The sequence below is a fragment of the Acomys minous genome (assembly GCF_964271855.1).
Source record: "Acomys minous genome assembly, chromosome: 14".
Lineage (NCBI taxonomy): Eukaryota > Metazoa > Chordata > Mammalia > Rodentia > Muridae > Acomys > Acomys minous.
The window spans coordinates 65,753,420-65,766,212 of NC_140496.1; the positions used below are offsets into that span (position 1 = coordinate 65,753,420).

Below are 12,793 nucleotides of genomic sequence, written 5' to 3' on the forward strand. Positions count from 1 at the left end.
TCTGGTTTCCCAACAGTAAGTCTTACAAAAAGTAGGTCTTACATTGTTTTATAGCAGTTTTGTAATAAAAGAGACAAATAGCCCCAAGCATGCTAAAATTAGTTTATTTCTTATCTCCCCCACTGGCTTTGCCTAAAAATATAATGAATATAGTTTTCTTAAAGAAACTAGAATTTTATGACTATTTTTCATCTTTTTTACATAGGACATTTACATTATTTCCAATAAACAATGCAATTCACTCTATTTATAGGTAAGTATAAAAAAGTAATTGTCAACTAGATCCTTAAAAAATGACCTCAGTAAGAGGACTGAATTCTACCCTAGTCAAGGAATCTAACAAGTTGTCCATGCAAAATCCCAAGGTAAGTTAAGTTGATGAAGCACCTTACAGGACAGTCTGCCCTGAGACACGTGTTTAGAAGAATTGTCAGTGGCTTAGTACTTCAGCCTAAAAACATGGTAACCACTGTAGTTCCCCCCTTTGGAAAAAGTTGAATTTCCCTGCAGTGTTCTGAAGGAACTAGTATTTTCTTTAATAGGAAACACCACAGTATCTAGTGGTTTGCTAGTTATTTTCCTGAATGCTTAAATTCCAACAAAGCATTGTTTTGCAGAAGTTCTTTTAGTCCAAACTCAGTGTCTCTGTTTGGATCTTTCTGCAGCAGTACTCTTTGTTCATCCATTCTTTTAGCTTGAGAGCGTAAAATGAGGCTGAAAAAGTCTTCATCGGGAACAGTTGGCCCCTTTGTGGCAGCAGGTGGTGGAGCACATCTTTGATCATCTAGTCTGGACCCCTAAAGATAGAAAGTAAAACATCATCAGGAAGGAAAATGCCAACCTGGATCACATGCTAGTCAGATTTATAAGCTTTTCTTTTAGCTTTTTTCAGAAACTTAACTTCAGGCCTGAAACTTGAATGAGAACGTAGTTATTCTATCATTGTGTGATGTCACAGTAGTACAACTGGTCACAAGTAATCCGACACTAACATGTAAAGGCAACTGTCCGTGTATGACAGTTTCAAGATTAGACTCTAATTAGTGTATCTGCCCAGTCTCTCTAAAACATATTCTAGAATGGCCTAGGCCAGGGGCCAAACAAACTTTTGAAGCTGTCAGCCAGCTCTGTACAAAACTGATGTTCTCAAAGTCACTCCTCATCCTGCTCACCCACCGTCCCTTCATCCTTCTCTTCACGGCAAGTACCCCTGCCAGTCTGTCTCTCACTTATACAATGTACACACTTGCCTCCTGTCTTCCCACTAAATGTAAGAGTATCCCTGAACCCCAAATTGTACCTGTAACATGAGTGGGGTTCAATGGGGTTCTAAATGACAGGCACGTAAATAATAATGGCCTAATGTCCAGCGAGCTCTTTGCAGGAGCTTGAACACTACCAGAGCTGCCGGGATGTTAGACTGGATGAGTGTGCACTTACTTGACACTTGACAAGGATGTCAAAGAAGTCTTCATCAGGCTCTTTCTTGTCATTTGTCATCAGGCGCTCAAGCACCGACTGATTGTTGTTTTTTGTCAGACGGAGCCCTGGCAAATTACTGAAACTGGCCCTCTGGTCATCCAGACGGCGGCTCTGGGAGCTGGCAAGAAGATCTAAAAACTCATCTGTGTTGGGGGATACCACGGAGACAGACGGTGCTATGGACAGGTGGGACAGAAAAACACCTAAATGTTACAAAAATGCTGCGGCACCTGTATAACATAGCTGTTCTCCAGCTTGCTGTGCTCTGCCGAGGGCACTGCTGCTGCTGTGCTCTTCCCAGCAGGGCGGCACTCGTGGACTCCCACTGCTCCACTTTATTCAGTATGGAGCTGGATTTCAGAAGGTGATTAAACAGTTGTTTCCTTATATAATTTCATCTAGTGTTTCTTATTTTGTTTCTTCCCATGTTCTGAATGGGAATCATTTAGTGAATGAAAGAGTTAAAAAAAAATTGACCAATCTTTTTTTTTTTTTTCTTCCCCCCGAGACAGGGTTTCTCTGTGTTAGCCTTGGCTGGCCTGGACTCGATTTGTAGACCAGGGTAGCCTCCAACTCACAGTGATCCACCCGCCTCCCAAATGCTGGGGTTAAAGGTGTGCGCCGCCACACCCGGTGATTGGCCAATCTTAATCTATGGTAAAAATCATCTTTTTGTAGAGGAATGTAACAATAAAAGTAACGCATCTTAAAACTTTTAAATGTCTGGTATGAAATGTCTTGTGGTCTGTATATAGTATATAAATAGCCTACTGTGTGTGGTACCACAGGCGAGGGCCCACTACTTACTAGACAAATGCGCCACCACTTAGTGAAGCCCTGATTCTTACCATCTAGTAGCCAGGCTGGCTTTGAGTTTACTTTAAAATTCCTGTCTCAGTACCATATGCTAGGATTACGGAGTCTTTTACTGCACTTCCTATAAAAACTATAAGAAATTACAGTACCAAAGACAACTATTAAAACTGGGGGAAAGCAGGCGGGTGAGGAATTCAAAGCCAGCTTTGGGTAATGAGTGTGAGGGCAGCCTGAGCTATTCCTCAAATAAGTACGATGACCTAAAACTGAAGGAGCAGCAAAGATGGCTTACTTTTTATCATCTTGGGGGTAGAAGACGACGCTGCTGTGGATGCTGTGCGACAGTTTTCTTGTAAGTAGCACCTCTGGTCATCCATCCTGTTGCTTTGAAATCGTCTTAGTAAGTCAAAGAATCCTTCATCTCCAATAGTGTCTGCATTGATTTTCTAAAAGAAAATCGAGTAGGCTTAATTATTGCTCTTTATCCGGAGGTCGCCAGTGGTCAGGGTGTAATCACATGCGGAAGGCATAGGGTAAAGATTAAAAGCAAAAATTGCCCTTTTATTTTAAAAAAGAATTCAAGTAGCAATATTGGTAATAAAAGGCTCCATGTTGATCCCACGGGAATCCTTTTTAGCTTTTGAACTATTAATTCCTATATTTCTTATGTCACAGGAATATATCTGAAACTGGCTTGGACACTTATAACTATAATCCTAGCTTCTTAAAAACTGAGGCAGGAGGGCCACAAAGTTCAAAGTCAAGTCTGGGCGACTGGGTGAGTGCCCCACATAAAATTTTACAGATGTTCTGGAGATAGCTCAGTGGTAGAAAGCTACATAGTTTATTTGAGGCCCTAGATTTGGTCCCCACTACAAGAGAACGGCACCTCAGTCTCTAGAGACAATCTACAGATACTGCAATGCGGTGATGGGGATGTGACCTAGGTGGGAGGAGCCCACTGATGCCTAAGCTACAGGATAAAGTGTAAACAGCCTGTACAGAGGCACACGAGGCTCCATGACTCACTTATATGTGCTTTTCCAGTTAGTTTACAAACATATTTTCCCTGCATAATAATTTCCAAGGTCTTTTTTCAGGAGGTGGGAACACCAGTACTAGGGATCAAATACCTCAATCTTCAGGGAAACCCCTTCTCCAGAGTTCTTCTGAAGACCCCGAGAAAAACTTTCAACCAAGTGTTTGAGAAGGAAGGAGGGTCCCTTTCATTTGTATTGCTCCAAACCCAAAAAATGCATGTAATTTCTAATACAAGCAAACATACAAAATGTTACAGGCTTAAGAAGGAGTAAATAAATTAGGGAAAGTCTCTTTTAAAACTTAACAGGCATTTGTAAGCTGGAGATGCTTTATAGTGACAAATGCAGTTGCAAGGGTGTATCTGTTTACTGGACAAGGGACTGAAAGGTAATGGTGGGTCAGGAAAGCATCTACCTCTGTAGGCAAAATACTGATGAGCTTTTGAAATTCGGTGCACTGCAGCCAGTTTTAAGCAGAACCTGCCCCCTACCCCCCAGATGGATCCAAGCAGCAGAAACAAAAGCAGGAGGGTCATTCAGGTGTGCAATCTACAAGTCTAGGTAAGAGATTTAAGTATTAGATGAAGATTTAGTAGAAAAAAATTTTCTAGAAGAGAGACATTCGGATCTAAGGAACAACATAATCCCAGTGTAGCTAATACAATCTTGTAACACCTAGCTTTCTAGGTGGAGACAGGACACAGGGCGTCCTATAAATGAGACGTAGAAAGAGTAGTTAACTCCGGATTTAAAAGGAATCTGCTGTCTGGAAATGAAGTGCTCAATTATAATCAAATATGCTGTTATTCCCAGGACCTTGCTCTAGGTGCAAAAAGACTCTAATTTATAATTCTTTACATCAGAAACGCATGATGCTGGGCATGGGTGACCATATCTATAATCCCAGCCAGCCTGGTCCACGGTAAGACCTTGTCTCAAAACAGCCCCTGTAGGGAGTGGCACTATTAGAAGGTGTGGTCTTGTTGGGGTAGGTGTGGCTTTGTTGGAGAACTTCTGTCACTGGGGCTGGGCTTTGAGGTCTCAGACGCTTAAGCCAGGCCTGGTGTATCTCTCTCTTCCTGCTATTGCCCATCCAGATGGGGAACCCTCAGCTCCTCTCCAGCACCATGTCTGCTTGCGTGATGCCACGCTTCCCGCCAGGATGACAATGGACTAAAACCTCTGAACTGTAAGCCAGCCCCAATTAAATGCTTTCCTTTATAGGAGTTGCTGTGGCCATGGTGTCTTTTAATAGCAACAGAACCCTAAGACAACCTTCTTAATCAAAAAATGGTTATGGCCAGGCAGTGGTGGCACATACCTTCAATCCCAGCACTCGGGAGGCCAAAGCAGGCAGAGCTCTGAGTTCAAGGCCAGCCTGGTCTACACAGGACAGCCAAGGATACACAGAAAAACCTGATGCTACCAAATACTTTTCTTTCTAAGCTAGTATCTATTTAAAAATCCATGAAGATGGGGCTGGAGAGATGGCTCAGTGGTTAAGAGCACTATCTGCTCTTCCAGAGGTCCTGAGTTCAATTCCCAGCAACCACACGGTGGCTCACAACCATCTATAATGAGATCTATTGCCCTCTTCTGGTGAGCAGGTGTACATGCAAGCAGAACACTGTATATGTAATAAATAAATCTTTTTTTAAAAAAATCTATGAAGATAAACAATCCATTCTTTGTTCCACTAGGTCCGGTGCTGTAAAACTAATTCATTAAAAAAATAAAACCTGGAGCTGGAGAGATGGCTCAGAGGTTAAAGAGCACTGGCCACTCTTCGAGAAGTCATTCCCAGCAACCACATGGTGGTTCACAACCATCTATAATGGGATCTGGTGCCCTTTTCTGGCAGGCAGGCACACATGCAGAGAGAGCACTGTATTTAATAAATCTTTAAAAAACAAAACCCTTGAATCTTTTTTTCTGGCTTCAGACATGAGTTAGTAAGAAATGACAGTAAAATCAACAGTACTTTTGCAAACAGTGACTTAAAACAGTAGTAACTACTGTCCAAAACCATGGAGCAGCTTCTCTATGAACAGAGTAGGTCCTAGGTGAGGAGCAGGAAAGATTGCAAGACACATTCTGTGCCTAGTATATATAGTACTTGCTGGTCAACAGTTTGGTGTGAGTACGAGGAAACTAAAGTATTACGATTGGGCACCTACAATACTCCAGATTTAAACATACCTTCTGAGAATTTGGAGCTCGGTGCTCGATGGAGTTACTGGCATCCTGAAGAACTTTAGTGGTGGTACTGCTTTTGTACTTTTTCCCCTTCAGCCTGTTAACAAACAGTAGCTTTGCAGAAGGTTTGGCAATAAGAGGTTTTTGCTTAGCAAGAATTTCACTGTTCCAATTCGGTACCTATAAATTGTAAATGGAAAACAAGGCATGAAAAAAACCAAACCCACATTCACAGATCCACGGGTGGCTTTGTTGCTGCTGCTCTATGTTTTGTGTCTGGAGAAACGGTCTCATTACGTAGCCTGACTGGAACCCACTTTGGCCCTGAACTTTCTGCTTCAGCCTCATATTAATTATCTGTTCAACATATTCAGCAGCAAATATCAAATGCATATGGTGAATGCTTTTATGAACATAAGAGTAAATAAACAAAACTTACCCAAATCCTTTAAAAATACATTTGCAATGGTCAGAGAAAACAAAGTATTATTCTGGATGTGAATTACATAAAAATCTGTTACAGCTAGATACTTTTGAGTTTATGTAGAGTTTCTAACCAAAACAAGTACAGCTTATATAATGCAAATAACTTGTTGCTAAAACTAGTGATTTCACTAATAAATATGAAATAAATTCTCAGGAGACAAAAATCAGTTTGGCAGATTGGCTAAAGCCAGGAGCAATGGCAGCTACTGGGGAGCTGCAGGGAGGAGAACTGTACATCAAGATCATCCTCAGCAACAACAAAAGAACAGGTGTGGCCTGAGTTCACGCAAGTATATAGAGTGTACACAGCACCCTACACCTGCAGCCTCACCATCAGTCTCTAGAGGCCAATGTCACGGCTCACTTAGCACAGAACGTTCATGGCAAATACTAACATGTAAGTCACTCTAACAAGGCACGGAGCAGCTCTTCCAACCCGGAAAAGTTACCTGTGAGGTACAAACTGGCTACCTAGTCCCTGCTCCAAGGCCAACAGGAATGAGGCATGTGGCCAGCAAGTCAGTCAAGCAGTGGGCTCCTTTTCATACACAGCTCATATGTGAAAATTACTTGCTAGAGGGAGCTTCTTGGTCTTTTTATTTTTGTGTGTGTGTTTTGTTTGTTTTGAGACATGGTCTCTTTTATGTAACTTCATGGTCTATTGAGTAGAAAAAAGAAAATGGCCTGAATTTAAGAACATAAACTGTACCTCAAAACCTATTTTAATAAAACAAAAAAATTAAAGTGGAACTGTGCCTTAAAAAGTATGAGGGACAGGATGGAGAGATGGCTCAGAGGTTGAAAGCACTGGCTGTTCTTATAAACGTCCCAAGTTCAATTCCCAGCAACCACAAGGTAGCTCATAACCATCTATAATAAGATGGTGCCCTCTTCTGGCATTCAAGCATACATGCAGGCAGAATACTAAAATCTTTAAAAAATTCTGAGGGGCCCCCCCCCCATATCCTCTCAGGAGCCAGTCCTGTTACAGGTCTCCAGCTTGTTCCAGAGATGCCCCCACCCCTCCCACCCCTTCTCCTAGCTTTCTCCCCTCCCCCACCCCCACCCCCCTCTACTTACCTGTTCCCCACTCTTGCTCCCCTCCACACACCCTCTCTTCACCCACTTCCGATGTCTGTTCTATTCCCCCTTCTGAGTAGGAGTCAAGCAACCTCCCTTGGGCCCTCACTGTTCCTTAGCTTCTTTGGGTCTGTAGACTGTAGCGTGGTTATCCTGCACTATATGGCTAATATCCACTTATAAGTGAGTACATGCCATGCGCGTCTTTCTTGGTCTGGGTTACCTCACTCAGGATGATTTTTTTCTAGTTCCATCCCCAACATTACATAGAGAGAATGGGTTACTGACCAGACGGCGAACCGTCTCTGTCGTATCTTAGTTTTGATAGCTGCTTGCCTGCACTTACTACATATTTAGGTAATATTTATTCCCCCTCAAGTCTCTGATGGGGCTGAAGACTAGTTATAGTTTCAGTTAGGCTTAAGATGTTTAGGGTTTAAGAAAATGTTTTAAGATCTATGAAGTTTTTTTTTTTTTAAGTTGATAAATACAAGGTAGGACAGAGAAGGATTTAGGTACTAAACTGTAGGCTCATCTACGGATGACAGTATCTTCTTCAAGGTTGCCAAATACAAATGAGCTAAGCATTTTGAATGTTACTTTTACATATGGCTTTCCTGACTGTCTCATAACTTTACTGTATGTAGTTTATTACAAAGTCCATATGAAAAAATTATGAGGGAAAGATATTTCTAATCAAGAATTTCTTCTTTTCAAGACATAAAGGGAAAGGGAGACTTTCTTGGGAAGAAAGAGTCCAGCACAGGTGGGAGGAGGAAGAACAGGTGGTGGGTGTGAATATGGCTGGTGTGTGCGTGTGTGCGTGCACAGGCACATTGGGGACTGAAACCAAGAATCCACTAACCAACAATCTGATCCACTAAATGAGAGAGCAGGACAAGGCATTTTCACACTTCGGATCTGAGACACTGGAGCCTCAGTTCCCTCACCGTACTTTTTCCTGCAGGAAGGAAAACCTTACCCCAGCCTCCTGGTTCCTTATTTATACTTTGGGTTTAACGAAATAACTCATTAACTGTTAACTGCATTATGAAGGAAAAAAATCCACATGACTAATTCTTCCAGAACCAGCAAGGTAGCTCAGCAGATACACGTGCTGCTGTCAAGCCTGAAGACCTGAGCTCAGAGTCACATTAGGAGAGAACTGACTGCTCAAAGCTGTCTTCCATCATCCACCAATGGGCCAGCACTCTCACACACACACCTCCCTTCCTCCTACCCCACCTCTTTGCTTTCTTATACACAAAATTACATTTATTTACTGTGTGTATACAACACATGTTGAGATCTCCAGGTTGCGAGGCTGGATGGCAAGCCCCTTACCCGATAAGCTATCTCACAGGCCCACGTTTCAAACACGTTGAAATGTAAAGAATCCTGGATATGATTCAAACAATTATATCTTGAATGTTGAGAGGCTAGTTATGCAAAAAGCATCAACGTTTTATCAACCATATGCTAGTTATAACAACAGAGCACGAGAGCACTTATGCCAGTTACAGCAACAGGGTGCAAGAGCGCTTAAGGACATGCAGAGATGGGTTTTGGTTTTCACATATGTTGCCCATGCTGGCCTCCAACTGCTAACCCTGCCCCAGCCTGCTCTGTGCTAGGATTACAGGTACATGCTGCCACGCCTAGCTAGGAAGATGTTCTTGATGCATGCTTCACTGCTTGTTAGAAAGCATCTGCTACACTCACGTGAATGTCAGAACAGTCAGCATCTAGTGTATCTGAAGTTACTACTGGGATGAGAGGCTACTGATTTTTTTTTAATTTCTTACAATTTTCTAAAGTTGCTACAAAAATATTTTATAAGAAAATATTTTTGACAATATAATACAAGGCAACAAAGGCCTATTTTAACAATGTAAATTAAGCTCAATGAAAGTGGAAATAGCCTTGATTTGTCTCCAATAACACCCATCCGATTACAATACCTTCTCTACACTTACTATCAAAGACAAAACCAAAGCCAGGCAGTAGTGGCGCACGCCTTTGATCCCAGCACTCTGGAGGCAGAGGTAGGTGGATCTTTTGAGTTCGAGGCCAGCCTGGTCTACAGAGTGAGTTCCAGGACAACCAAGGCTACACAGAGAAACCCTGTCTCAACAAACAAACAGGTGAAAAGCTAAAAACAAACACAGCTTAGGAAGGATAAATCTTGAATAAAAGGTACTTCAGCTAAAAGGTGGAAAGTGTTTCATGGGGTCGGGGAAATGGGCCTGCAGTACTAGTGCTCGCTGCCTTGAGTCTCAGAACCACCACTATCACAACCAAACATAATGCCAGAGCTCCCCCTGGTGTCCCAGCATGGGGGGAGGGGGGAAACATGACAATCAGCCAGAAGCTTGTGAGCCAGCTAGGCTTGACTATTCTGTGCACAAGAGGGAGGGAGGGAGTAGGGGAGACACTGTCTGAAAAAGCAAGGTCGGGCCTGTAAGATGGCTCAATAGTTTGAAAACTGCTTGCTGCCAAAGCTAATGACCTCAGTTTGTCCGTGGGACCCACATAAAGGAGGAAGAGAACCAACTCCCACAGATTGTCCTCTGACTTACACACACATATGAAATGGGGACGCACACACACAGCTTAGCAATGATGCTGCTATGTAATGGAAGGCAAGAAGTTGCTACCTGGGATCCTTTCAACTCAAAGGATCTTTTTAATACGGCAAAATGTTTAAACAGTCAAAAAGCCTGTATTTCTAGCCTATCCCAGACACTGCAGAAGCAATAACTGTAACTTTTCTTATGGGCTTTTCCAGAAATGGCTACATGAATCTAGAGTCCATGTGCACTGTCGTTACGAAGCACACGACAGTTACGCTGTACTCCTTCTCTTTGCACTAGACTTTTTCTGGCTCTTTCTCAAAGCAAATGGTTAAGTTGGTATCTACAGGGAAAGGCTTAATTAAACGTTTTGACTTAAAAGTTACTGAAGTCTATTAACAGTTTCTGGAGTTTAAAATATGGAATAGCCAACCTTTTCTGGAGTTAACTTCATAAGTTCCATGTTTTCCATACTGTGTCTTCGTCCCAGCTTGGAGCGTGCACCTTTGGAAAAAACAGTAATTCAAATAAACCAGGGAGCCGCTCAGAACACAAAGCTGGCCCCACTATACCACGCTGTTCTACCATCTATTCACAAATCTGTGTGGAAGGAGCACACGTGTTTCTGAAGAGTAACTGTTTCCCATGCTATATAAAAATAGACAGTCCCTCTAAAATGCTTTGATGTCAGAGCTGCATTTTGGTTGCAAACTAATCACTGGTTACTAGCATTACCCATGGTTTAGAAAAGGCATTTTAGAATGGCTGGTCTACATTATCCATGTAGCCTCAGAGAAACCCAAACATACTGTGGTCAGAATGAGTCAGTCAGGGGAAAGCCGTAGCCTTCAGTTTTTCCTGAGTTTCCCATTCCCAGACAGGTTCACTGCCAGTCAGGAACAAGTCGAGTGAGTAAAAGCCAAGGTTCTCAAAAACACTCAAGATTGTTAAATACCGAGTATAGAGTTTCTATAACCACACATGCGTTTAAAAAGTGAGCAGTATTCTTTTCTAAAGGTTTATTTTATGTGCACGGGTGTCCTGTCTGAATGTGTGTCTGCACTGCATGCCTGTCTGGTGCCTGAGGCAGCTGGAGAACGAGAACCAGAACAGAGGACTGTGAGCCGCCCTGTGGGTACCAGAACCTGAGCCCGGGTCCTCAAGTAGAGTGATCGAGCAATCTCTCCAGCCCCTCGCAGTGTTTTTAAAGGCATAATATAGCCGGTCATGGTGGTTGCAGGCCTGTTAGCCACTCACTCAGATGGCTGAGTCTGGAGTGGACAGTGAGTTCAAGCACAGCCTGTGCTACACAGCAAGACCTTGTTAGAAACAAGCCGCCACAACCAACAAAAGGGCACACTATAGAACTGTCCTGACACCCAACAGCAGCTTTAAAGTGGGATCAGCATCTAAGTCTCCTTGTCTGAGTCCCACTGTGTGTAATGCCCCTCTCTGTTGTTGCTTCTTCCGTAGAGCTAGAGATCCTAGAGCTGGCACATACCAGGTAACCATGCTTACCACTGAGCCACCCTTGTCACAGACCTTTTACTTTAAGTACACTGTATCCAAGATTAACACAGCTATCTCCTTTTGGTTAGTTTTTGTGTGATAAATCATCTTTTTTCATCCTTTTATTTTCAGTCTTAAAATATCTTAAGAGTTTATATATTTTTCTTAAAAATAGATTGGATCTTATTCTTGGACTAATCTGATACTCTTAAATGAAGCATTTTTATTTAAAAGAATTATAGGCCTATTTGGATATCTGGGCTATTTTCATACTTACTCTGCTTACTGATAAATTACATTAACTGATTATCTGTATAAATCTGACTGAATCCCGGGTTGCTCTTCATCATTTAAAGAATATGTTATTAGTTGCAGTATTCAAAACCATGTAGATGTGTTGGCATGACCTTCCCTCACCTTGAGGGCATGTCCCTGTATTTTCAATTGTTAATTCTGTGCAGTCCTGAGCTAAGAGCTGGCAGGAGTTTGGTATTGTCATTTCTATGGTCCATCAATAGTTTTTCTATTTGGAAATGTTTGTCCTTCCTGACCTGCCAAAGGGCAAAGCATCAGAGATGGACCAGACGCTGTCCTGCTGCTGACTGGTTCAGACTGGAAGGTGGCTTTTTGTATAATAAAGAGCTGACAGCCAGAGCTGGGGCAGGAAGTACAGGGGTGGGACTTCCGGATACAGAAAAGGAAAGCTTGAGGAGATTCTGAAGGAAGACCGAGGGGCTGGAAGCAGGAATGAGAACCAGGTGGAGAGATAGCATGGTGGAGAAGTCAGGAAGCTGAGAGGCTGTCTCTCCTCTCTCCTTCCCCGTGTGTGTGTGTGTGTGTGTGTGTGTGTGTGTGTGTGTGTGTGTGTGTGTGTGTGTGTGTAACAGAATTTAGGGCCTTGTACTTGTGTAGGCTCTGGCAAAGTGTTTCTGACACCAAGCTATCCCCAAAGTCCTCTTTCCACTTTACTTTTTAGGACAGCATCACTGGGCTGCTCAGCCTGGCCTTTTTCTTTTGCCTTCTCAGTAGCAGGGTTACAGGCCTGTGTCTCCAGGTCTAGACTTCTATGCTACTTTCTTGATACTAATTTCCAACTTAATTGTACTGTGCAAGGACAGGCTATCTATAAGATATAGACCCTTTGATTTTTTTTTTCTTAATTGGGTTAAAATAAATTTAAAATTTTGATTACAAGCTCTGAAGTGATCAGTTTTAATATTTCATGAAGTCCATGTTTTTCACTCTTTTTTTAAAAAGGGCTTTATTTTCATTTGTCTGCGTATGTGTTATGTACCTGTGAGTGTGGTAAGAGGGTGTTGGACATCATGTAGGTGCTGGGAATGGAACCCCGGTTCTCTGGAAGAGCAGCCAGTTCTTTTAGCTGCTGAGCCATCTCTCCACACCAAGCACTTCTCTGTCATTCTAAAACATTCTACTGAAGGCACTGAACTAGAGCATGGGACAGGAGGAAAAAGGATAGGCTCTGTCCCACGGTTAGATGACGAGCAGCAAGGGAGAAAGAGGCCGAGGGAGGTGCGCCCAGGGCATCTGGGCGTTAGTGATGTGCTGGATGGAGGATGGGAGCAGAGGAAGGGGGACTGTGAGCAGACA

The 12,793-nt window shown here is 42.7% G+C and overlaps 1 protein-coding gene across 2 annotated transcripts in view; it reads right to left on the bottom strand.

Moving 5' to 3' along the window:
* Positions 1-88: 88 nt before the first annotated feature.
* GPSM2 (G protein signaling modulator 2) overlaps positions 89-12,793 on the bottom strand; it is a 47,216-nt gene continuing 34,511 nt past the window's right edge. For both annotated transcript variants that reach the window (XM_084757246.1, XM_084757247.1), the window contains 5 exons: positions 10,107-10,177; positions 5,538-5,714; positions 2,591-2,744; positions 1,441-1,658; positions 89-797 (listed from right to left, as the gene is read on the bottom strand). In XM_084757246.1, coding sequence (XP_084613372.1) covers positions 573-797; positions 1,441-1,658; positions 2,591-2,744; positions 5,538-5,714; positions 10,107-10,177 — 845 coding nt within the window. In that variant the 3' untranslated portion in view covers positions 89-572. The remainder of the gene's footprint in view (positions 798-1,440; positions 1,659-2,590; positions 2,745-5,537; positions 5,715-10,106; positions 10,178-12,793) is intronic.